The sequence below is a fragment of the Aquila chrysaetos genome, chromosome 7 (assembly GCF_900496995.4).
Source record: "Aquila chrysaetos chrysaetos chromosome 7, bAquChr1.4, whole genome shotgun sequence".
Classification (NCBI taxonomy): domain Eukaryota; kingdom Metazoa; phylum Chordata; class Aves; order Accipitriformes; family Accipitridae; genus Aquila; species Aquila chrysaetos.
Window position 1 is genome coordinate 31,390,333 of NC_044010.1, and position 26,816 is coordinate 31,417,148.

The following is a 26,816-nucleotide window of genomic DNA, read 5'->3' on the forward strand; positions in this document are numbered from 1 at the left end:
TAGACTTCAAATTTTTTCTCATTACTTCATGAAATTCTTCTCTAATTCAATCTTTGTCTTTTGTCTTTGCTGCCTTGCAGGGTTGGTACAGTAGGCCTCACTAAACTTAGCTGCAACTAAGAATTTCTCCTACATCAACTGAGTTAAGGCTGATGCTCTTGTGGAATGTGGATTAAAAGTGCGTGCTAAGTTCCAAATTTCCATTTGAGAAGCGGAGAAAGTAAATGTACCACAACCACCAGCATCAGGACAGCAAACCAAGGGACAAAGAATTTGATCCACAGTGTTGATATATGTTAACTGGTTCACGTGTTGCTTAAAAGACGTTTGCTGGGGGGCGAGAAGTGGACGTCAGCTGTGCGAAGTCATTTTGTTTACAAAAATGAGGGCTTCTTTGGAAACAGCAGACATTGCCATTGTGGCACTGTACTTCGTGCTTGTAATGTGCATAGGTTTTTTTGCCATGTGGAAATACAATCGGAGCACCGTAAGTGGCTACTTTTTGGCAGGGCGTTCTATGACCTGGGTAGCTATTGGTGCATCTTTATTTGTGAGCAATATTGGAAGTGAACATTTCATTGGGCTCGCAGGATCTGGAGCGGCGAGTGGATTTGCAGTAGGTGCATGGGAATTCAACGCCTTAATGCTTTTGCAGCTTTTAGGATGGGTCTTCGTCCCAGTCTACATCCGGTCAGGAGTATACACCATGCCTGAATACTTGTCCAAGCGTTTTGGAGGGCATAGAATTCAAATATATTTTGCAGCATTGTCTCTAATTCTTTATATCTTCACCAAACTCTCAGTTGACTTGTATTCAGGGGCGCTTTTTATTCAAGAATCGCTAGGTTGGAACCTCTATTTGTCGGTTATCCTCCTTATTGGAATGACTGCACTGTTGACTGTGACTGGAGGTCTTGTGGCTGTCATCTACACAGACACACTTCAAGCTCTGCTTATGATTATTGGTGCCCTCACACTTATGATCATAAGTATTACGGAGGTTGGTGGGTTTGAAGAAGTTAAAAGAAGGTATATGTTAGCATCACCAAATATTACGTCTATCTTGTTAACCTACAACATTTCCAATACCAATTCCTGCAATGTCGACCCAAAGCCTGATGCTCTTAAAATGTTGCGTGAGCCAACAGATGAAGATATTCCCTGGCCTGGATTTCTGTTGGGACAGACCCCAGCTTCTGTCTGGTACTGGTGTGCTGATCAAGTCATAGTTCAGAGAGTTTTAGCTGCAAAAAACATTGCTCATGCCAAAGGATCCACTCTGATGGCAGGCTTCTTAAAGTTGCTGCCGATGTTTATTATAGTTGTCCCAGGGATGATTTCACGAATACTGTTTGCAGATGATATCGCCTGCATTAATCCGGAACACTGTTTTCAAGTCTGCGGGAGCAGAGCTGGATGCTCTAACATTGCCTACCCACGTTTGGTGATGAAACTTGTGCCGGTTGGTCTACGGGGACTGATGATGGCTGTGATGATCGCTGCACTGATGAGTGACTTGGACTCGATATTCAACAGTGCCAGCACCATATTCACACTTGATGTCTACAAACTCATTCGGAAGAGCGCGACGTCTAGAGAACTGATGATTGTAGGAAGAGTCTTTGTTGCATTCATGGTAGTTATAAGCATTGCCTGGGTCCCAATAATTGTAGAAATGCAAGGTGGTCAGATGTACCTTTATATTCAAGAGGTAGCAGACTACTTGACCCCACCGGTGGCTGCTCTGTTTCTTATGGGTATCTTTTGGAAGCGTTGCAATGAGCAGGGGGCTTTCTATGGCGGAATGGCTGGGTTTGTTCTTGGAGCGATACGGTTGATACTGGCATTTATCTATCGTGCTCCGGAGTGTAACCAGCCAGATACTAGGCCAAGCTTTATCAAAAACATCCATTACATGTATGTTGCAACAGCTCTGTTCTGGATCACTGGGATTGTGACCTTTGTAGTAAGCCTCCTCACACCTCCGCCTACGAAGGAGCAGGTTCGGACGACCACTTTCTGGGCTGTGAAAAACAGGAACGTAAAAGAGAACGCCGCGAAGGGGGAGCTGTACAAAGTACAAGAAAAGAGCATCCTCAAGTGCAATGAAAACGCTAACCATATCATTCCAAACGGCAAATCGGAAGAAAATATTAAAAATATTAAGCCAGAGGATATAAATCTTCTGGTTACTTGCAGAGATGACAGCAACCCGGTGATTTCTGTGAGTCACTCTGAAGTCGAGACGCCAGTAGATTGTTACTCGAATGGACAAGCAGCTTTGATGGGAGAGAAAAAGCATGAGGAAGAGACTGATGATAGAGACAGACATTTGAAATTCATAGATTGGTTCTGTGGCTTTAAAAGTAAAAACATGAACAAGAGAGCTGTTCGGGAGATGGAGGAAGAGACTGTTTGTTTACAAATGCTGGAAGAGACTCCAAAAGTTAAACTATTACTAAATACTGGACTGGTCTGTGTCTGTTCGCTTGGAATATTCATGTTTGTCTATTTCTCTTTGTGAGTGAATAGTGAACTTTTAAGGGTATGGCTAAACATACAGAAGTTGATACAGGTCTCTGGAGATTTTGTTTTGTTTTTTTTTTTTTTTTTTTTTTTTTTTTTTTTTGTTTGGTGGGTTTTTTGTTGTTTTGGTTTTTTTTTTTCTTTTCAAACAGCATAACCGCAACCCAGGCATTGTTTACGCTATAATTGTAAGATCAACTCAACTTTAGCCTATTTAGAGACCATTTGAGACATGTTGTCCTATCTGCTGAAGGCAGAACGTGTCGTGTGGTGTCTTTTTCTTTTTTCCCTTTTGTCTTTTTTTTTTTTTCATCTGCAGTACTAACCTTTTGTTTTTCCATGTATACATGTATAAATATACCAAAGGCAGGCAGGTGGCTGTGTTTGAAGTCAGGCAGTTACAGAGCTCAGTCAGCATTAAGGTGAAGATAACAAGTAATCATTTACTGATGTGTAAAATCTAAATGGTTAAAGCAGTTTTGAAAGATTTTTAAATGTAGGGCTGCAATGCACATTGCTGTGTAGTTGTTCTTTGTAACATAGCTGTATTACCTTGGCCAACTTAGCACCTTTTAATTTTGCTCGCTGCTGCTAGGTTTTTTTCAGTTTTTCATTTCTCTTATGGCAACAACAAGAAGGTATTTTGTCTCATCTTGTAGCACTTAAAGCTACTAACAGCTATCATGTTTTCTGTCTTTTTTTCTCTGTAAGAAATTTTTTGTCTTTTGATTTTATTCAGTGTAAATTCCATTACTGAAAAGTTGCTGTATTTAAAAAAAAAAAAAAGAAAAAAAAAAAAGAAAAAAAACCCTGGAGATGACAAACTGGCAATAGAGGAGAGGGGGAAAAGGAAAAAAAGAAATACTCGTTATTTGAGTTTTGTGGTATATTGAAATAGAAGAGTATATATTCAGCCTCTTCAGTCCCCAAACCTTTAGGACATAATTAGGGTTAGCCTCTTTTTAGAGAAAAACCTGTACATAGGTTCTGCCACATGGGAAAAAGAGAAATGTGAGACATTGCATGTCTTCGGTTTGGTAAGCACACTGAGAAATAACTCTTTTCCTCTGCTGTGTATGCCTAGAAGGAAATACTCTGCAGCCCTACCATTGCTGCATATATGGAGTCTGTAAGGGGAGAAAAACAAGTGGGAAGACAAGAGGAAGGCGAATTGGGGGAAAGAAGAGGAAGTGGTCCTTACTTTCCAGAGTCCTTTTGCCTCATGTCTTCTCCCATTTCCTCTCTCAGCCTGTCAAATCTTCCTTTTTAAGGAATGACTCCTGAGGTATTCTGTGTCAGGAGAGGAGCGCGTGCAGTTGTAATCTTTGTTGGCAACTGAGGTCTGCCCTTATGATTCTTCAAAAAAGTGAAACTTTTCCCAGGCAATCAGAGACAAATCAGTAGGTCTCAAGGTGCTGAGGTTCTTTTTTCCCGAAGGATGGATGCCTGGGGCAGGGAATGAACAGTTCCCAGGTGTGGAGGACATGCGTGCAGCAGGTCGGTGGAACTCAACAGACCAAAAGGTTGCAGAGTTCGGTCCACTTCCACCTTGGTAAAGCAGGGGAATGCATTGCCATCCTGGGTGCTCTTGCCCTTATGCTAAACCAAGCCAGGGCCTGTTTTCGCGCACAGAGGCCAGCTGACAGCGTGTGGCTGCACTCGTGGTATTAAACTTCCTTACCCTCCAGGACAGAGGGGTCACATCCAGGCTTCCTGTGAAAATAATTTCTCCAACTGTCTTTGCTCCTGAGCTCCTCTCGGGACTTGTTTGGGAGAGCACAAACTGGTTAGGCCAAAAACGGTCTAAGGGACCATGCTGACAGTTCAACAGCATCGATTCAAGGGTCCAGCAATGTTTCCTTGGCACATACACAACAACCAATCCCTACGGGTGAAATGCTTCTGTAGAAATGAAATTTGGGTTAATCCTGCCTTTGACTGCAGGAGAAAGTTTGCTTTCCAGGACAGTGGTGCTGTAAGCTGCAGGCCGTCCAAATAGCTTTTAGTAGTATGATGTGTAATACATATTTTCAGATAAAATGATTAACTTTCATTTTTGTGGGTTTTTTTGTTTGTTTTGTGTTGTTTTTAAATTGATTGAATCCCATTCATTCTGAGACTTTAGATGCCAAGATGCCCCACCTTTCTCCACTTTGTTCAGTTTTTGCTGCTGGAAAGTAGACTACTCTTAACTGGAAATACAGTAATAAATGTAGGAGCGGTGTTGTAGTATATGTAGAAGAGGAGAGTTACCATACCTGAGTCTTGATGTTGATACCAGTGTGACAAGACAGATTTTCTTACGGTTTGTGTGGCTGGCTTCGTTCAGAAAAATACTTCGAATCTTTTTTAATGGTAAAATCGTAGCATGTGAAATATGTTAATGGCATCTCAAGTTACTTCATTAGTGGGCTGAGTTGGGAAGGATGGTGCTATAAAAAGATACAAAACATAATTAATTGTTTCTATGCAGGATAAAGTAATCTAGGGCAAAATTTTATCTTAGTAGGATGAAAAATAACAACTTGTGGAGGGTAAAGATCAGTCTCAGTCCAACAATACCTTCTTGAAAAGGCTGGGATCTGGCTAATATGCCTAATTTGGCACAGGGAAGAGAGAATCATGTACCAGGCACTGTCCCTTAGTAACTTGGCATGTCTTTCTATCGGCAGCTGGTACTTGGATTTTCCAGACCAGTCCTTTTTGCTCTCAATATTAACAAATGCATTGCCACCTAACCTGTGAAGCCAGGTGAGCTCAGGGACCCTTTTGCTTGGCTGCCATTGCTTCATCTGTGCTTGCTTTTTTCCCAGGGTGCCTTACATGCTTACGAAGCTGAAAGCATGGCTTTTATTGCCACCTGAAGAGTGATTTGCTTATAATGGCTTTTCCCAGCTTGTTTTTCCTCTGCTCTCCCCCCCTTCCACAAGTCATTTGCTATTTAAAGAGAAAGCTGTTTAAAGAGTTAATACACAGGATGCCTGTATCCCGTTCAGTATAACTACAGTCAGATCCATGGTGAAATTGTCCTTTGACTGTGTTAGGGAGTCACAGTCCTTCGCAAATATATGGTGTAGCCTTCGACTGTTGAATCTGAGATACTCCATCTCCCAGTTAATTTATTCTCACTTTTGCTAAACTAACAAGTTGTTGCATTAATCACAGTGGTAATTTGCAGTCAGTCAGGATCTTAATAAAGTAATACTTTGCATCCCCCCATCTTTAGACCTGTTATTGTGAAGAAGCTTTTAAGCAAAGTATTTTTCCAGTGCTTTTTCTCTTCAGTCGTTTAAAAATGTGTTTCTGTGCTACTCTCTGCCTAATGCCGGCCTCTTCAGTCGTGCTCTGTTTTTATGTCTTAGAGCTGTCATAGAACTTGCAAATGTTCTTTGCTGCATATAACCGCTTAATAAAAGGCCTTTATTAGAAAAAAACAAATTATAAGGCTTCAAGCAAAGTGTTTATTGGTGAGCAAGTACTTGCCCTATGTTATGGACCTTAGTATAAGAAGTTGCTTGAGGATTTTTTTTTTATAGCGTAAACATGCCTTTGCTAATCTTCTGATCATGATCTACATGGAAGAGGTGTTAACCCAGGTTAATATGTTTTGGTTTAAACACCAACTTTTTGGTCCAGTAAAACTACAAAGTGTCTCCCATAATGGACAATCAATTCCATAAATTTTAATGCCTGGCCTGGCCCCCTCCTTCTCGGTGGGACTGGCTAGTCATGCAGGGGTAGATCCAGGAGGACACATGCTTCTGTCTTGCAGCGATTGGTTTATTTATTGCCTTGTGCTTAGAACGACAGTCTTGAAAAACTTATTTTGGAATGACACCTTTTTTTGTTGTTATTTCCCTTAACTTATTTTTCTGTTAAGATATTTGAATTTTCTCCCAGAAATTTGTTAGAAGCCTTTTATTTAAAAAAAAAAAAAAAGAAAAATGAAAAAAAAAAAAAAAAAAAAAAGAGGCTTCTTGAGAGCTCCATAGTACAGTCTGGGAGACTGTTCTTATTTAATTTTTTTTTTTTAAATGACTGATTTGATGCTATTCTCTGCCAAAGTTTAGGGTTTTTTGTTGTTTTTGTAATTTTTCCTGTTAGCTTTTACTAATACCTGAAAGGAAATGGTGAGAGATTGTAAGAAATTAAAATGGCCTTCGGTGTACCACTTGTGTATTTTCTACTTCTCCACTTCTGTGTTCCCCTTTCCACCCTAATCCCAGAAGGGCCAGCATGAGACTTCTGATGCAAGTTATGAGAGTACTGTAACTGAGTAGTGAAAAGGATTTCCCACAACGTTGCAGTGAAGCGGGCAGAGCCATCAAAGGATCTCTGTGCGAACACTTAAAGCAGAAGATGCTTACAACTTTAAAACATACAGCTTTATTTTTTTTATATATCTATTTTTTTAAATCCTAAGATAAAGGAGGTATTGGGAGATGCTCCCTTTCAGAGAACAGGATACATGGAAGAAGTTGGAGTTGCTAAGCTCTAGCTTTCTTGAGGAAATCTTTGGATTTAGCATGTATAGCGAAGCAAAAGTACTCATCTGTTAATTTGGTATTCTGTGTGTTCTGTGCCCTTAAATGTAATTGTTTTGAAAATAAAACTAACCTTGTTATGTGATGTTAAAAAGCAGACTTGTGTGCAATGTTTTAAATTTTTTTTTTTAAGAAAATGTTTGTATATAATTAAATGGTTTAATGTGCTTTAATTGGCCTAAGGTAAAGAGTAGTCCTAGAATGTAAACATATATAATTAGGATTTCTGATTTCACTGTGAGATCTCTGAACTCTCTTGTTTTGCAAAGTGGTTTGTTTTGTTTACAAAACACTTTCTATTATTTCTTTTATGGTGTTGGTTTAAAGGCATTTGCTTCTGTTCTAATATTCATGGTATAGTGACATCTGGTGACACTTAGCATTATCAGTTTCACTGTGTAAAGTCAGACACTTTGAGCAAAAATGGTAATGATATGACAATTCTCTGTGTCTATGAATACACGTTTTTAAATGAGGTGGTTATAAAAATAGTTGCTGTGCAAAATGTTAGTAGTCTTCTTCAAGAAGAAAGCAAATTTTTAATATCACTAGAGCAGTCTCTTCATTCATCTTCTTATTTTTAAAGCACAGTGTCAAAGTGATGCTGCTTTACCTTGTATCTCTGATAAAATGTTTTTTTAGATATCTGTGAAGTATTTTTGGTTTTTGTTGCTGTTGTATTTTTCTGCAGATTTTATATAAAATACCAGTTAATGAACTGCCTTTTTGTTTTTTTAACTATTCAACTAAAATACATTTCAGACCAAAACCAAATGATATCATATACCATTTGAAACCTGCCTTTTTCCTTGTCCCTTGTTCTTTTTTTCTTTTCTTTTCTTTTTTTTTTTTTTTTTTTTTTTTTTTTTTTTGAAATAAGTCAAACGGGCATGTAGATAAGATCACTATAATGGATCCAGGTCTCTTTTAGTAAAGTGTTATTTAAAGGTCTGTTAAGATCTTATAAGACAATATACTGAAAAAAATTATTGTAGTAGGAATATAGATTTAGAAGTGTTAATGAGATTAATACAGCTTAATTATATTGTAAGTTGCTACTGTCCTTAATGACAAGCTTTTTGTCATAGAAACGATGTATGATAAATTAATTTTGGTCTAGTGTATAGAATTATCATATTGCTATAAATCTTTGAAGTAAATCTGATGCAAAATTTTCATAGTTAGCATTGCTGGCCCTGTGTATACTGTTCTTTGTATACTGTATGCATATTATTTTGCCTACTGCATTAGTCTTCAAACTAAAACTCTTATTAGAGAGTATTTGGATACTTCAGACTGTGTTTCTTGCAGTTTACATTCCTTTACCATGGCATTTTGTCCTGTCTAAAAGTATTGTATGGAAATGTTTAAAACTTCTGTACAAAGTTTCAATAAAAATAGAGGAAAAAAACCAAACAAACAACAAAACAGATATTTGTGAAGCTATTTTGGAGAACCTGTCCATAATTGTCATGTATTCTTACTTGTAGTAAGCGTTGCATCACTATATATAAAGATACTTCCCTTTTTTCCCTGTTACTAAAAGGCAGACCTCTTGAAGCAGGGTGTGGGCATTTGGTTAGAGAAGTAAAAAAACTCCAAACTAGATTCTTTAAAACTGCGAGAAGAAGTTAAGGATCCAAAATACGGGTGCAGAGTTTGGCTGCAAAAACTTTAGGCCAACTTGTGTTGTGGGGAGGTGAGTCTGAGGTGGGCTGGACTGTGGACTGATCTTTCTATGACCTGAAGCTCAGGATGCTGGCAGGGCAGGGCTACCTGCCTGAAGCACCCTGCAGAGCAGCAGCTTGCATGCAAAACAAAATATGGGTAAACCCTCATTTAGCAGAGCGGCCTTGTTGGTTATCATGCAAAATTGTGAATTTTTTTTTCTTTTTTTTTCTTCTTTAAATGCCCTGTTCAGCTGCTGCTTAACCAATTCTTGAGTGGGATAGGCGCCTTCTTATGTGATTCTGGAGTGCCCTTAAATACTTCCAGTTGTGCTTCACTATCCCTCTGGGACTGCCCCAGCCTGGACGCCTTGGTGTCTGTCTTGTGTTTATTTCTGACTGCGATCTAGAAGTCGGTCCTAGTGCCCAAGTCCTACAAGGAGCCTGTGCCAGCAGTCAGTCTCTGAGAATGATACATGTGATGCTGTCTTCTCCCTTGTAGGAGGCAGTTAGAGCTTGTGGTAGTCAATGCTTAGATGGTTGCCTTTGGGGAGGGAAGGATACCTTCTCATGATTTCTATTTCAAAAAGATTAAAACATCAACGCAGTTCTGTAAGCAGAGACCAAACATGAGTCTTCCACTTCCTTCTCCCTCACATCCCTGTCCCCCATAAGGACGTATTTGAACTAACTGCCATGGAAAGCATGGTGTGAATCATGACTTCTTAGTTGTCCAGCAGTGATGGTTCAGCAAGGAAGGGGAGAGGCCTGGTGTTTAATCACCTGTGGATTAGGGATTAAGATGTTCTTTTAGAGATGGGATGTTGGCAAAAACTGTGAGAAGGATGTTAAACCCAAATTTTCAGTTGCAGAGGAAATGCTGCATTCGTCAAAATTATTCTTGGTATTCTCTTCTTTTGCTGCTGTGTCGTAAAAGAAAAGGGGAAGCTTTGCTGTTGTTTGTTGAAGGAATGGATAAAAAACATTCTGGAGGGGGAGCTATGGATTTGGGATGAAAAATAAGCAGAGTTTCCTGCCTGCAAACTTAGTTTGGGTTTGTGATTTCCAGTAGGGAGTGGGACTCCTGTGTTTTCATTAGTTAGCTGTTAATTAATTGGTTATTTAATTAGTTTATTAGGTGATTATTTAGTGAGTAGCTTTCCATTTCACTGATTTGAAAAAAGGTTCAAGAAGCCTCTTTGTCACCAGCTGGTTCCATTTGTATTAGCAAAGACTCTGTCAATCCCTAGTTTACTGATGTTTGAGACTTTAATGTTTCTTCGGATGTGGAGTCTTGGCCCAGGCAAGTTGTGGGCAGGTTCAATAAATGCTGCAGCAGCATTTATTTTGAGGGTTCACTGGAAAAACCCAAGGAGATGGTGGTAATGAGTACTCTTTGCCTGTTGGCTCTGAAGTGAATTCTCCCTCCTTGGATGTGGCTGTCCCAGTTTGCCCTCTGCATGTTCTCGTGCCAGGAAAGTGAACAAGCCAGGAGGTTTCAGCTCCATGCTTTCTTCTTGCCTGTCTAGCAAGCATGTTTAATCAGGTTGTACTTAGTGAATTACTTTTTTGATTTTTTTTTTTTTATGTGTTCATAGACTGATAGGAGTAAGGTGACAATCTGACTTCATGGTCATGATGTTTATAACCCTTTAATTTGTCAGCAACTATTTTTAATACTTACCTGAACCATGAAACTAGTTTTGTAAGTTAGCTTTGAGTATCTCAGTATATATGCTGTAGTGTACAGGAGAATTTGAGCAAGAAATTGCCAAAGTTTGCTTTCGCTTGTGCATACCAGTTGGTGAAAACACTGCGACTTCCACCTTAAATGCTATTCTGGTTCAGAGCCAAAGATAGTTACTTTTCTGCAAAAGTGTGAGGACTTAAAAATTATGGCTATGGTCCTCACACACTCTTTGGAAGCTTTTTTATTAACTACGTTCAGCTTTTTCTTAGTCTTGACTCTTCTTTGTTCTTCTGTGGCAGTAAGGATGTACATGATGTGTGTAACAGCTACATGTTAGGAACCAATCTCTAGTTCTTAAAAGATTTTTTTCATAGAAGGGAGCTCTTAGTGGCTTAGACTAGTCTGGATGGTGCTAGTGGTACACCTTAGGTCTGGAGCGTTGGGGACTTGGTTAGAATATATCCTGACACCTAACTGCTACAATGGATGCTTTGGCCAGTCGCAGGTATTTCTCCCAAGGCTGGACCATTGCTGGCACTCCAAGGCTGGAAGCCTCCAACCCAGAGAATGTAAAAATTAACTGTGTTTGGCCTTTGCAGCTGTGACTCAACCAAACTAGTGTTTGTCTTCTGAAGGCATGCAGTGCCCTTTTCCTTTGCTGCTGTGCAGATTTCCCCCAGTTACAGAGGTGTGAAAGCTGATTTGAAAAATGCTGAACATGCCCCAAACAATTACACTGAAAGAACATCATGAAGTTCAACAAGGCCAAGTGCAAGGTTCTGCATAGGGGCTGGGACAATGCCAAGGACAAATACAGGCTGGGCGGAGAATGGATTGAGAGCAGCCCTGAGGAGAAGGACTTGGGGGTATTAGTGGATGAAATACTGAGTATGAGCCGACAATGTGCCCTTGCAGCCCAGAAAGCTGATTGCATTCTAGGCTGCATCAAAAGAAGAGTGACCAGCAGGTCAAGGGAGGTGATTCTCCCCCTCTACTCTGCTCTGGTGAGACCCCAGCGTCTGGGATACTGCGTCCAGCTCTGGGGTCCCCAGCACAAGAAAGACATGGACCTGCTTGAGCAGGTCCAGAGAAGGGCCATGAAGATGATTGGGGACTGGAGTACCTCCCCTGTGAGGACAGGCTGAGCGAGTTGGCGTCGTTTAGCCTGGAGAAGAGAAAGTTCTGGGGAGACCTTATAGCAGCCTTTCAGTACCTAAAGGGGGCCTACAAGAAAGCCAGAGAGGGACTCTTAACAGGGACTGTAGTGATAGGATGAGAGTTAATGGCTTTAAACTGAAAGAGGGTAGATTTAGATTAGATATTAGGAAAAAATTCTTTACTAAGTGGCGAGACACCGAAACAGGTTGCCCAGAGAAGCTGTGATGCCCCATCCCTGGAAGTGTTCAAGGCCAGGTTGGACGAGGCTTTGAGCAACCTGGTGGAGCAGAAGGTGTCCCTGCCCATGGCAGGGAGGTTGGAACTAGATGATCTTTAAGGTCCCATCCAACCCAAACCATTCTATGATCTAAAGGTCATGAGAGGAAGAAAACTTACTTGTAGTTTCTGGTAAGCTTGGTCTTAGAAAGTTTCTGATAAGTAGACTTTAGCTGGCCAGGAGTGTTATGTTGAAGTCCATACTATAATTTATTGTGGTTGAGAAGAAGAGGTTAAGTTTTGAAACAGGGGTTTTAAGGAACGTGTTTAATTGATTCTGAAGTTGTGGCCAATTGTTACGTTAACTGTTTCTGGTAATAAACCCTTGAAATGGCCCGGAATCATGGAGGATTTTGTTGCTGTTTACTTCAGACTTACAAGATACCTTCTAGAGTTCTTTTTAGAAATTATCCAGAGTATCAACTCTCTAAAATGAATTAAATTCAGCTAAGTTCAGTGTTGAGACTGGTGTGTTAATTTAACTGTGACATGGTATTTATAGGGTACTTGTATCGCTTGGCTTTTAGTTCAGGTTCTTTAATAATTTCCTTTGATCTTAAATACTGAGTTAAAAAAATACATTGTGGAATTTAGATTCTTTGAAGAAGAAAGGCGGATTTTGGAACAGAAGAAATACTAGCATCGCTTTGACTTTAAAAGTTGCTGCTTCCTCTGCATCTAAGTCCCTGGGCTTCATAGTTGCATCAGGTAAAGTTGCTAGTTCCTTGGCTTATACCCTGTTAAAATGGTAATTAAAGATCTGTTTTGAGGATGGGGTGTTATTTTTAATTCAGACTGAGTCAATTTTGATCACTCCCCCAAACTTATTTTTGGTGACTTGCCTGCTATAACTTTCTCACTATTTGCCAAATCCATTTCTAGAATAGTATCACGCTTTTTTGTTCAATCAATGTTTGATGGAAATATGAAATGGTTATCACATTCAGGAGGACCTGGGTTTCTCCCCTTTAGTCCTTATTCTATATCAGAAAAATTGTATTGTCGTAGCTACAGAAACCTCTGTCCCTACCTAGTGCTGCCCTACGTCCAGCTTTCCCTAGACCGATCCCTCCCCACCGCTGCCTGGGTCTGAACTTCCAGGCAGGTATCCAGAGTCCTCACGTTTTTGTTGCTCAGTTTCCGGACATCCTGATTGCGCTCATTGGTCACATGCAGGCTGTTTTTAGCGGGGATGCAGCACGGCTCCCACATGTTCTGTTTGCTTGGTCTACTGCTTTTATCTTTATTTTGATCTTGTTTGAATAGTACATATTCTTCAGTGGTTGTACCCTACTTAGAACTGCTGTTCTGTGTTGTTTATGCTTTTATAGTAATAGATGCAGCTTTGCATCTTGCACCAGGAGTTCAAGTTTGTTTCCTAGGCAGATAAAGAACAACCCTGCCACTAGCTGTATTGTATGCCTGGCTAAGGTTTTTACTAATATTAGCACTAATTTTTTCTTTGCTGTCCATTCTTAATCTACTGATTATTTTTTCATCTGTTTGCTGTGTCGTCTTGTGTACTAAAACAGGGTTTGACAATTATATGACCCTTTCCAGCTTCCCCTTGTTTCTCATTGCAAAAGCTCTTCTTCTTTCTTATGCCAGTGTTGATCTTGGCTAGTTCACAAATGTATGTGTGGTTTTTTTTATCATTTTCCCTAATAAGTTTCTAGTATTTTATTATGTGGTAGATAACAATGCTTTTCCCCCTAGTTTTGCTGCTTTTGAATTGCAGCTTTCTTCTAAACATACGTTTTGCATTCTTTGATTTCCACCTCAGTAAATAATCTCAGAACAACCTTTTGTAACTGTTTAACAACCAAAAGAAGACATAATTTTATCCTACTATTACTACATTGAAGGGATAATCAAGCTAATTATGATGGATTTCTTTCTGCTTATAACTTAAGGAGATACGCCCACTGACTTTAAATGCTTCCTGTTAAACTGAGTAAGTGGCCAGAAGACCTTGAGTACAGTTCTAGCCCTAAAACTAAGTATTTGGTGTCTGCTTCCTTTTCTTTGTCTAAAGACTCTTTTTGGAGGAGCTTCGGTGGCTTGAGAAGGCTTCTTTTTTAGCCAGTTTGGTTTTTTCTGTCCCTTTGACTTTCTGTCTTCTCTTGAGCTCCCTCTGGCCAGCTAACAACATGGAAAATTGAGCAGTGGCGCAGAGTCCTTTCACAGGGCTCTAGTTCCAGCCACAGTGTTGTCCTTCCCTTTAGGATTGGGTGGGTGGATCCTTGTTTTTAAGGAGACATCAGCATTACAAAGGCTTTACTTCAAGCCCTTGCCATGTTTCTGGTCTGTCTCCAAGCTGTTCTTTGCTGAGCTCATGTCTGTTTTGCCTCCAGTAGAACAGAAGATACTTTGCCGTCAGAGTATTCCCCGTTTTTTTTCTGTTCGCCTATTTTTAATACACTTGCCAGTTGCCATGTGAGTTCTGTATGACTGATAAAAACCACGCTGTAGTTTTTAGTCACACTCGAGGTATATAACTTGCCCTGAAAAAGAGATTGTTGGCGCTGTGTTGCAGTACTTGCTGGTTGTTACCGTGTGTTTGTGGCTTTGATCCTGGGTGGTAATTGATGGTCCACCCCCGTCCATTTCCAATTGTGCAATCTGGGGAGATGCTGAAGAAGGCTGTGCATTAAAGAGCTTTCTGCTCATTTGGGTGATGATTATGCTAAGCTGAAAGACTGGCGAAGAGAAGGGGAGAAGCCAGAGGTATGGAGGAAGTGCTTAGGGCATGGTGTTCAGCCGTGGTTTGCGTGATGCCTGGGGCTATGTATAACTTCATGGGAATAGTGGAGTTTTAAATACGCTGAACTGGAGTCTTTGTGGAAAGGTGCCCAGTGATCTCAATGCGTGTAGTTCCTGCGGCATCGACAGCAGCTGCGCAAGGTCTCTGTGGCAGCACAGCTGCCTGGTAAGCGTGGCTGCAGGTATCCTCATCTGTGGAGAAAGCCAATGATACGCAGAAAGTATGTTTTGTAACATACCTCTGTTGTGATTGTTTTGCCCAACAGATGCAGGGTTGACATACTACTTAGCATTTTTCCTCTGGGCAGCTGTAAGCGGGGGTAGAGGAGTGGGGAATTTTGATCTCTAGACAGCAGTCCTTCAATTACTTCTAGGGGCAGTTTTCCAAGGAAAAGCCCTTGGACAGTCTGCAGTGACCTCCCTCCTCTTCCTTCCACGGCTTGGTCAGGTCCATAGGGCTGTACCTTTCTGAGAACAAGGTAGCTACTCGTGGCTGAATGATAGTGAACCAAGTTCACTGACAAAGTTCACCAAGTTCACTAAGGGTGAAGCCAGTTGAAAGGGCTCTGGCTTGACTGTGCACGCAGGAGGGGGAACCAGAGCTAGAATTACATACCAGGGCTTACGCACTCTTCATAGCACTTCCTGCTCTCCGGCATGGATATCCTGGCACCAGCTTCCATTTTCTCCTTTTCTCTCCTTCTCTCTTCTATCTTTGCTTCCCCACATCTGTGGTACTGGAATTAGTGCTGGCTGTTCAGGAAAAAATGTTGTGGCTCCTGGGTTAGGAGCCAGGCAATACCATTTGCTATGTCCTCAACTGGTCTGGCTCTGAGGCAAACCAAGGAACCTGTGTCTGTGGATATTATGGTTAGCAAAGGCTAGCCTATATATAGTTTGGTTGATGGCTTTAGGCAAGCTATGATAAACCATGATCTTTTTTGGAGAGGAAGAATGAGAGGGATTACAGTGACAAGCTTTCAAAACCAACAATTAGTTTATGTTTTCAAAGTATGTCCACAAGTGGGGAGGTTGCAAAAACGTGTAATATTTTACAATCCTTAATGTAGAAGTCTCTGGCTTTCTTTCCTTGTTCTTTTTGTTTTGTTTTGTTTTGTTTTTAAATACATGGGACTTGATCTTAGGCTTCATTGTGTTTAGAAACTGCACACCATGTTGGACATGCAGCCACTCAGGGAATGTGCTGATCTATTGGCATGTGTAAAAGAGACAAAAAGCTTATGTGTCATTTGAGGGATGAGGGATGTAGAGGAGTAAGCTTCCCCAATAACATTTGACTTAAATCTGCATGGTTGTTAAGAAGGGTATGTCGGACAACTCTGCCGCTGGACACACAGCTGTTTGTCTAAAGGTCTCAATGAATTAAGATCTCTTTTGAACAGAGCTGTGTTTATGGATCAGCATTTTTAATGCAAGTGGGAGACAGGTAGCAACAGTAAACTTAACAGTATTTTTATTCATCAACCCACCAGATTTATCCTGTGATAATTGTCTGAGCACCGTGGAGGCTTCTGCAACCTAACCACCCACAGCAGGCACAGTGGGAGAAGACTTGAATGGCAGATCCTATTGCTTTCCAAGAGTGTATTTTCAAGCCTAGGGTTGGAAGCAGTACAGGTGTGCTGGAGTGCACAAAATATTAAAGCTGTGAAGTTAGCTGCCCATTCTCTCCTAAAACTGCTCATTTCCCTTACTAATGTGGGTAAGTAAAATCCTAATGGTTGGTGTCAGATTCTCATTTAAAAGGCAAAACTTTCTAGATAGTAATGTGTACCTTGGTGCCTGCTTCACAAACTCAGTTGTTCTTGTTTTTCTCTTCTTTCTTAAAGCCAGATTTCTAGTGTAGTTCTTACAGCCTTAAACTATGTTACCCTAGTTTTTGGCTTGTCTGTGTGAAGCTGCTGCTTCATAACAAACAAGGGTGTCTCACCAGTAGCTCCTGATTTAGATGGGTTTGAGTGCTGAGATCGTGTGTTGATGGAAGCAGCCTAAAACCTGTCTAGAGTTTGGGCCAGCTTCTCTTGCCTTTGTGCCATGTAAGTCAAGCTAAAACAGCCATAAAGGAGCTTGGGTAGAAATTCTTCATGGAGAAAGTCTTAAGAAAAGAGCCTCTGTTCACCTCTCTGCCCTTGCATTTTGGCATTTGTGGAGTGTGGAGGACAGGGTCAAGTGAAGTGGAGCTGCTACCTTTCTCTGGTTGTTACTGCTGTTTCTCCAATAGCAGAAGTTTGAAAGAACGCTTTCCACTATGGCAAAACAACACGTGGGTGTGATGCAGAATAAGAGATTTTGTTCTATGCTCTCTCCTAGTTGCTCGCATTATTGTGAAGACACTACTTAATATCCTTACTTGGCTTTTCTTGATTCTGTTCCTCATCTTCAGTCCTGTCAGCTCAGCCAACAGATTTGACAGTCACCCTTCCCACTCCTTGAGTACTGCTCAAAGTACTGAGGGACTAACATGCCATAGCTGCTGCTTTCCAGTTCTTCTCTGATAATACTTGCTTGTCCTTCTACCTGGGTTTGTAGAGAGAGAGAGGACTGCATGTGACTGCTTGGTGGTAGTTGTCAGACATATTAGAGGATGAAAAGTAACACAAAATACGAGCATATAGAGAAGACTAAGAATCCAGTCTTGGAAGAAAATCCTTGTGTAGATGGGATACTCTCTAGTATTTTAATGTAGTATGCAGAAGTATTTGAGAGATGAGAGAGATTTAAAGGTGGGGGAATGAAAGTATTAGCATGATCAGCATCAATAGTTGGTCAGCATCATCAGCTGTAGCATTGACGTGCGAGTGCCCACATGATTTTACAGAATTGGGTTTATGCTATTTTTCTAGCAAAGGGCTGTATAGTTGTGGTCTGCCTGCCCATCTGTCAGTCTCTCCTTCGTAAGTTTTGAACTCACTGGTTTTGTTCCAGGTAAGCTCGAACGACCTTTGGAAATCTCAGAAATTCAGACTCCTGTAACATTTGTGGAAACAGCTTGCTTTGTGGCAAGAGGCCAAAAAGAGTTGTAAGAAGACCCAATTAGTTCTGCAAATCTTTTGGGGAAGGAGGTCCTAAGCATGAAAGGTCCTTACCTGAAAATCTAATGAGTGATAATGGAGGCAGCCATCCTAAGTCAACTGAAGAATAGTGTTATTCCTGATTTTGAGCTAAAGTATGATGTAAATTAATATAGTATAATCCATAAAATCTCTTAATCCCTTTATCCTAACTTTTCACACTGTGACGAGATATCTTTAGTATTTGTTGTGAGAAACAATAGTTTTAATGCACTGAAGAATTTTGGCAAGGTAGCAACATTTCTTCATGTGTGAACATACTTGTCTGATCCCCGTAACTTTTTTACAACACAATCTAAACATTTGTTGAAAAAAAAGTTCAGGCATTTTTGCTGACCTTATAACTGTTTAGGGTCTTTGTGTTGAAAATAAATTTCCCAAACAGTTTATACAGCTGGAGAAAGGGGGATAAAATTTCTGATTGATAGTGAGGAGCAGTAGGTATGATCCTGTGATTGACTCTTGACTGCCGTAGGGCAGTTAGCCCATGGAAACAAGAAAACATTTCAGGCTGGCTGTATTTCAGGTCTTTCTAAGAGCAGTCAGCGTTGCAAAACGTCATACATTGAACATCTCTGCTCTGCATTTGGAGGCTCTTTCATATTACCTTGTATCCTCAGGAAAATGAAAGAGCAATTTCACACTTCGGAGCATGGGCTGCATGGCATGTTGTGAGATTCTGGTACCACCTTTTTCCGCCAATTTCTGTTAAGGGATCTGGACATTAAACAACCCTTTTTCTTAGTCAAGGTGTACAACTCTACCTTAGACTTAGGAAACTAACTTTTAGTCATCTTGTGTAAGCCTTCAATCACCTTATGTATAAGTTTTCTTCTGGCTGAGAAGGGACAGTGAAATTATTATGGTGGTCTGATTTAACAAAATGAAATCTGAATAAAGCTGAAAATCAGCTCTTTTATTACTTTTCCATTTACAGCTGTTGCCATGTCACTGGACAAGTAGACTTGGGAATATACCTTGATGTGAAATGGTGCAAGGAATGCAGAAGAAAGCTATACAGTTTGGTTTGTGTTCCATTGGACATCCATTTAGTTTCCTTTCTCTGTAGGAGATCTGTTTCTTAAAATACTTCTTGTTGCTGAGAGTGTATAAGTTTGCAGTTGTTTTCAAAACATTCTAATTTGTACTTTATTAACATTTTCATAGATATTGTTGAGTGTCATTACTGAAATGATTCAGCGCTCCAAAGAGCCCTGTTATGCAGTGAGCAAGAAAACGTTGCATCTGTTTTACCTACTGTTTTTTGGCTGCCTGTCCCTCAAACTTGTTTTTCTAAGGAGTGAAACTCTGCATGTTAGACTAATTACTGCACGTCAGTTCCTTAACTCTTAAAAAGGCTTGGATGTCAGCTATGCAAAAGTAATGACATGTGCAGTGATTTAGCCAAGGGTCCAAATATCTATTATGCATGTGCAGTTGAAATGACAATATAAAATGAATCTGGTGTTAATTGTTGTCTCTGTAGCAAGCCACGGGTTACTGTTTCCCCCCACACTGTTCACTTTAAATATGGTGGTGAACAATATTAATGAGCATTGATGGTCCAGGGACCTTAAAACTGTTGCCAATTTGTAATTGCTGTTTGCCACATATATTTACTTACACCTGTGCAAGGGTCAGCCAAAGTGATACCAGGTGAGTTAAATCCATTAACTATTTCCTTTTTCCTGTTGTTCTTGGGGCCTGACTTTGAAATTGGTGGAAACTTTGTTGTTGCTGTAATTCACAGAGGAATTGGCTGTTTGTTCGTAAAAATTTTCTTCCTTAGGAGGAGGTCTGCTTCTGCTTCCACTTTGCCCTCTCAGGCTACAGAATGATCTCTTCCAGCACTGAGCTGTGCAAGGACAGGTGTCCCTTCTAATCACGTAATAAGAATAACCAGATTTGTGTACATTTCCCGCTCTTTTTTTTTTTTTTTTTCTTTTAAAGCCTGAGACTGCAGCTGTGCTGAAGCGCACTGTTGAGGCTCTTATGGAGAGAGGAGCCATTGTGAGGAACCTAGAAAACCTGGGAGAAAGGTCTCTACCTTACAAAATCTCCAAGCACAAGGAGCGCCACAGAAGAGGAGGGTATGCATGATGCGTTTTTCCTTAATATCCTTTAAGTGCTACTTTAAAATGTACATAAGTAACTCTCATTGTTTGGTCTTCCTTGTGCTTTTTGGGAGCACACCTGTGATGTCTGTGATCTCAGAAAGGTGTTGTGTGGCTGTGTGTGCGTGTGTGTGTTCCGCTTCAAGTGTTTTGTGTCTTTTATTGTGTGGTGTTGGCTTTTTGTTAGTGTTTAGTCATTGTGTTACAAGTAGCCTGAGTCCAGGCCTGCAGAACTACTTTCCCCAACATACACAATGTTATTTTGTTATGTCATTTTTACATAACTATTTTCCAAGACAGTCAGGCTGTCTACTGGTAAAAGTCATACTTAATCTGCTGGTTGCTAATTGGCAGGATTGTTTCTTTTTCTGTAATGCATCTGAACTAAATGTTAATTACCACGTGTACCGTGTAAGACTTGCTTGTGTTTCTGATACGGTTTTTGTTCAGGATGTTAAAGATGACCGTGCGGTTTACAGGCAGTACGATAAATGTAAATAGAGCTGTGAATTGGCATCTCGGATGTCGGGCTTCCCCCGCGGTGCGGGAGGAAGGTGCTGTGGATTGCACCCCCTGCTCGCTTACGCCGGTGTGTTGTTGCTCCTTGAGGCTACCTCTGAAATGGATGCTGGCTCTGGCAAGGACAGAAATGTTGCTAGGCAACCCGCGCTGTGCTGGGGCTGCCGGCGGTAATCAAAATAACAATTAGCGACATGCTCCTCCTAATCTCTGTAATGCAACTGTGCCTAATCGGATGCTTGGCCAACCTGCCCGCCTACCGTCTTCCTTGGCACTGGGGGAGGCGAGGTGACTCCAGAGGTGCTCCTTTTATGAAGCCCTTCTTGGATCATCTCCCCGGGGGTGGGCTCACGGTTTCACTCCCTCTTCTGAGGACCTCTTCGTTCTCCTGTGAAGTGGGAGTGGTGACAGCTGCCAGTTAAAGCAGACTGACAGAAAGGGTAGGTAGGGAAGGAAATCTCCACCACGTGCCTCTTACTTAACCGAAAGCAATGGTGGTGTGGCCATGACCGTCTTGCGCTCCTGCTCCGTGGTGTCCTTCAAAACATGGCTTGATCCTGCCAGTTTTGCATTTTAGGATGAAGGCCTACACATGGGAGCTAATCAAAGCCTTGTCTCAAGACAAAATTACTAATTAATTACTCATCCTTCTGTTGGAGTAGAAGCATTTTATAAACATTAAAGTCTTTTCTGACGGCTTCAGCAGAACAAGGAGCTGGTGTTACTCTCCGTGCACAGGTGGGAAGCTAAGGCAGAGGGACTAAGTTCCACTCATTTTGGATGCAGAAGTTGAGACTTTTAGCTTTTTTTTTTTTTTTTCCTAGAGTACTTAGCACTCTCTAACATTTCACCACTTCGGATGACAGTTTCCACCTGGCTTGGGTGGCAGTACTTCTGCAGATCAGATCTTGGGTTCTTCAACAGGGAAACCAGGACAGGAGAAGACAGTAACCAGCATCGCAAGAAGTATGTAGCAGAGATGAATAGAAGCCATTTCTCCAGGGGATCTTTCAGACTGTAAACTAGCTTAACTCATTTACTGTAGCAGATTACCTACTTAAGAAGCAGGACGAGGGGATCTTTATAGACTGTAACCCTCTTTGCAGAGTCTTCAGAGCAGACATATTTTGTGTTCTGAATGAGACAAGGTTTTGTTAGTAAATAATTGTGATCGTGTCTTGAAACACGGGCAGGAAGCCATCAGATTAATGTCACCATCGCTGTTCCTCCTCCACCTCCCAGTTCAAGTGTCTCTAAATACTTAGCAGTCATTCTGCTTGCCTTGGATTTGGATCCTCTGTATTTGGATATGACAGTTCCCTCCCCTAAATTGCCTGGCTTCTTGAAAGGGAGAAGTGATTGAGAGAGGGTACTGCAGGAAATAGTTGTTTTGTATGCTTTTAATTAGAGAACTCAAATTCGGGAGACACAAGATCTTACAAGGGGAAGCAGCAGGCAGTTTCAGTACCTGGTAATGGGCAAGAATTGTATTTCTGTGGATTTTGCTGCGGAGATTGCAGTTCAGTGTACAGGTATGGTGGATTCCTGATATAGCATCCAATATTTTATATGGTCTGGAGGATAAGTTACTCAGGGTATTAAACATAATCTAGGAACAGGAAGTGAAAAGACAGTTCTTGATCCACCTTATAAAATCAGTCAGTTCTACTTTACAGCATCTGTAAAAAGTAATCATTTTTTTTTTTGAAAGGACAAAGTTAAAAAGGAAAAAAAAGGCTTTTCAAGATACCTCACTAAGCTGAATATACACCTGTACTTAGGAAGAAGTCCTAAGGTCTTTTTTTCTTCATAGCCAATTTTTAATTCTGTCTATGTTCCCTTTCTTAGCAAGTTGGTGTAGAGTGGTATATTAAGTAGTATGGAGTGTGTCACCTTTTCCTTAGTCTGGGCTTTTTCTGAAGTAACTGAAAGGGCTTCTGTGAGAGTGCAAATGATACTGTGTGTCTGGGGGGTAGAGTGTTGAATCTTTCAAAGCTTTTCTTTTTTTTTATTTTTTCTTCTTTTTAAAAATATTTTTAAATTTTACTTTATTTTTTTGTTTTAGTTTTGTGATTCCTAACAGAGCTTTAGCTAGTTTAGTTTCCAGTAGTATGTAGATGGTTGGAGATTTAGGATGTACGCTGAATCTGTTAGTTCCTTGGACCTTCTGGCTGGCAAATTATATGAAAACTAGAGGAACACAGTATTTGTACCAACAAATTGTATGAAAATTAGTGCAGTACAATAGTCGTAGCATGGGTCACAGCTTAATAGCATGTCTCTTGGAGACAGCTCCAGTGACCACTGCACAAATGGCATGGAATCCCCCCACCTGTGTGTGGTGTTTGCTTGAAAAACAAAACAAAGCAAACTTCCTCACCAGCGTAGTGAGCCTAGCTTTGCTCCCTTATAAAACTCCCAGTGCTATCCAGGTTGTGTCTCTTCACCTCAAATCAAGGGCCATCAGTAGGGCAGCACCAGCTATTCACAGGTCAACTGAGATGTGTTCTTTGGCATGCCCAGTAGTCATCCTTCTTCTGGAACTTGCTGTACGTTTTCTTCATTTAGTTAATTCCATTTTTAATTGCAGTTCAAGTCTTTATTTACAGCATATCATAAAACTGAGTGATTGACAGTGAAAGGACACACAAGTGCCATGTGCACAGCAAAGATACTGCTGGACTTAGCCAGGTTTTGGTAGTGTCTTTAGTGAACAGTAAAGAATTAGACTGGAAAATACCTATTCATAAGTCAATAGGGAGGATAGTTGTGTCCTTAATAAAGCTCATTTTCCACTCTGAGTCCTGTAGTGCTTCGGAATCATCTGTCTTGGATATACTGCATTACAGGCACATTACAAATTTAAGAATATCCAGAAGACTTTACAGAGAATAAGAATTTTACTGCCAATCGATCTGTAAAGCTGTGATTTTTCAAAGCCTTCTGCAGGGGATTGTGGCCCACAGCTGTCACTGGAATGAGCAGTTTTACTCTCCCAGGCAGCTTTGAAGACCTCAGATCGTACGTATAATTGACTTGTTTCTTCTCAGGAAATTATATTCACTGAGCAGGTGGTGCATGTGCATTGAGGGTATAATAAAACAAATTTAGGTCTTTCTCTTAAATGCATCTCTCTTGGCAGAAAACACCCTCCTTTTTTTAGAGACCTAATATTGACAGCTTTTGCATTTAAGTAATTATGAAAATAGTATGTTTCAGGAACTGTGTGACTATGAAGAATGAAACTTTTAAATCACTGGTTTACTGATATTTTAAACTGAAGTTGAATTAGCTACTAATTTACACTGATGGTATTAATTGCCATAGTAGAACATTAATATTTTGTTTTTAAAGTATTTAAGAGCCCTGATTGAAGTAACAGCTCACAACATTGTAACAAAATTGTAACAAATACTGTTCACCTTACAGATGAATAAAATGTAACAAGGACACATAGGTTCCAGTGTGGGTTAGGTAAGTAAATTTAGTTGAGGCATTGAGTCTGAGTGACTTGTCCATGGCCACCATGTCTCTGAAAAAGCAGTGGAAGAATATAAATAAGGATTACCAAGTTTATCTCCTAATGAGCAATAGATTTGTGCCAAGTATTTGTTTTACCAGTCAATACTTGTTTATAATTTTTAATGAGTTGTATTTAAACTGCTTTTAACATGATGCTTTTTTTTTTTTTTTTTTTTTTTTTAAATATTGTATTACATGTATCAGGAGGTGCTTATTTCTGGAACAAACAAAAGTGAACTGATTTAAATAAGATGTGTGCTAGTAAATGAATTCAAAGAATCTTAAACTCTGGATTAGTTTGCTGTTTAAGATGATACAGAAGCATTGAATCCCTCAAAACAGCTTTCAAATAAAGAAAGTCCAGACTGGGGCTGGGTGATGACGTTGCAGAGCCATTGCACATACTTGGTCGCTGCTAAACTGGAGAATATTGCAACTGCTTGTAAAATGATAGATCTCAGTAGCACAACCTGTGGGTTTGCACTTTGTGGCATACCTGTTTTCTTTGGCCTTGCCAGGCTATGCCTCAATCATATGCTTGTGACGCTTCATGCTTCAGGGCATCAGATAAAGGAGGTGGTTTGGGGGACATTGTTGGTATGTAGGATATTTTTACTTTAGGGGAGATGGTACAAGGGTGGCTTCAAAACAGATCTTTAAAAAAAATAAGATTTCAGACATTCCTTTGGGAAGGTAATGGCTCAAACTTTTTGCAGACCAGGAATCTATTAAACTGGAAGGAGCTATGACAGGAACTTGGGGGAGAAGAAAGTGCCCAGGTGTAACTGGGTTTTGAATACTGGGTATCTTGCTGTCCCTAGAGATTTGTTGTTAGTGATTTTGTTTCCCTCCGAATGTTGTTTCTATTCTTATTTTTGTAATCTCCATTGTAGAAAAGTTGATATACATCAGCCTGGTCAGTGCTCAGATTTAGTATGGTTTTGTAAATCAGTAGAGCACTGTGGCCTTTCTCTTCTACGTTTTTTTTGTGCACGTGTGTGCTTTCCCCTGTTAAATCTACCTGTAATATAGTAATGTTTTTAGACATTTCTCCCCACATTTTTATTATTTCATATACTTTATTTGTGAGTTCTCCAGCTAAACTGTGCGTAATTCTGATTATTCATAACAATTTCCATGTTCTATTTGTCAGTTTTTCATTGCCTTGTTTTTTTCCCTTTCAAATTTGATTTTGAAAAGATGGCAATTTTCTTTTGTTATTTGCTTGCTTGTCTCTTAATCTTTTTGTTTTGCTGTTCACTCCCAGTTATCTGATCAGTGCACTTGTTCTCTGAAATAGCACTCAGGTCTTACTTTTGTTCTTGCTGAATTGGATTTTGGGAGCTTATTTTAACACACACATGGGGAATTTTCTGTAGGAGGTGTGCAGGGACCCTGGTGATTGCCAGGGTCCACTGAGGAGCTCAGGATATATACTGATAGCGTCTAATGGGATCAGGAGTCAGAAAATCCAGGTTGCAGTTTTAGTTGCGCTGTGGACTTGTTTGTGTGATGGGGGAAGATGGCAAGGCAAGGAGGTCCTTTCCCAAGGATGCAGCATGATGAACTCAACTTGGCTTCCAGGCCCTGCAGCGCTGCGATTACTCCCCAGCAGCTGGGAGCACCAAGCTTCAGTACCAGCTTCCCCTCTGCTACGGCGGGGAAGGCTGGGAAGGCTGGGAGGCCGTCCTGGCCCTCCCACAAATCACTCCCACCTCCTCCGGGTGGTTTAGGGTCTGAAGCGGGTGGTTTAGGGTCTGAAGCGGTTGGCCTTCCCGCGGGAGCACCTTGTGTTTTGCCTTCATTCTATGGCGCGTGACGTAACGTTGCGTTGCCAAAGCGCGTGCTCAGGAAAGGGGACATGACTCTCTCTCTCATTTCTTGGTGCCTCAGTGGCCTAATATGCAAGGAATAGATAGTTATTAAGAAGAGTATTTCAGTAATTGAGCATCATGTTGTTTAAGACATTTGAATGTTTTGGAAACATATCTATGTAAATTACATTACATATTCAAACTTTTCCTCTTTCCATAAAATATCTGAGCTTAGGAGCTGTACTTACACAACTTATTTTTAAACAAGCAGCTTGTGGCAAAATAGTATTCCATGTGGACAAGGGATGCTGAAGTGAAGTGTCTTCTAATAACCCACATTGTCTGGATACAATTTTGTTTACTTTATTTGTAAGAGTAAAATAATAGTTACTCATCAGAATTATGCTTTGGAGTGTTTACAAGTTTTAATAACCCTTCTCTTCTCTCCACCCCCTAGTAAAATACAAACTATTACATAGTTAAAGGACTTAATCCTGCAGACAAATGTACCGATATGTTTAGCTTCACTCAGGTAGACTCTCTTGATGATTTTCATGGCTATTGAAGACCAAAGAGGAGGAAAGAAAAACAGATGAAAGGGGTTGGAAGCTTTCGTTTCTTAATACCACCGAACTAAATTTATAGCTAATGCACAACTTGTGTTGTTTGCTTCTGTTCGGTTTTTAGAATCTTGATCTGTTTCAGCAAAAAGGAGTTCTGGGTCTGTAATGCACTTGGATGAGAACAAAAACAGTTTGAATATTTGAGTATTACGCACATTTGTAGTATTTTCTGCTAAATTGATTGTCTTCTTCCACTAGATGGGGCTTTCTTCATTGATGAGTTGAACCATCACTTTTCTTTCAAATGCTTTTGTCCACATGCACATACATGTAAGTGTGGATGTGCTTCAAGTATCAGAGCCCTGAAATATTTTTTTTTTCCTCCACCTTACCAGTGGGAGTGCAATTTGCAATTTTGGTGCTTTTCAGAAGAAATGGCACTGTGCAATAGTTTGTGATGTTGAGGCACCACTATCATTTTCTGATGCGCTAAATTCTGTAGCATCCTTGTGTGAGCACATTGATTAAATGTGATGGCCGCTCTCAAATAGTGGTCTTAGTGGGATGG

At 40.5% G+C, this 26,816-nt stretch overlaps 2 protein-coding genes across 3 annotated transcripts in view; both read left to right on the plus strand.

The window, feature by feature from the left end:
- The window catches only part of SLC5A3 (solute carrier family 5 member 3), a 22,317-nt gene extending 13,819 nt beyond the window's left edge, over positions 1–8,498 (plus strand). For both annotated transcript variants that reach the window (XM_030019511.2, XM_041125032.1), the window contains exon 2: positions 81–8,498. In XM_030019511.2, coding sequence (XP_029875371.1) covers positions 383–2,524 — 2,142 coding nt within the window. In that variant the 5' untranslated portion in view covers positions 81–382 and the 3' untranslated portion in view covers positions 2,525–8,498. The remainder of the gene's footprint in view (positions 1–80) is intronic.
- The window catches only part of MRPS6 (mitochondrial ribosomal protein S6), a 49,459-nt gene that overhangs the window by 13,815 nt on the left and 8,828 nt on the right, over positions 1–26,816 (plus strand). The window contains exon 2 of the mRNA XM_030019514.2: positions 19,667–19,806. Coding sequence (XP_029875374.1) covers positions 19,667–19,806 — 140 coding nt within the window. The remainder of the gene's footprint in view (positions 1–19,666; positions 19,807–26,816) is intronic.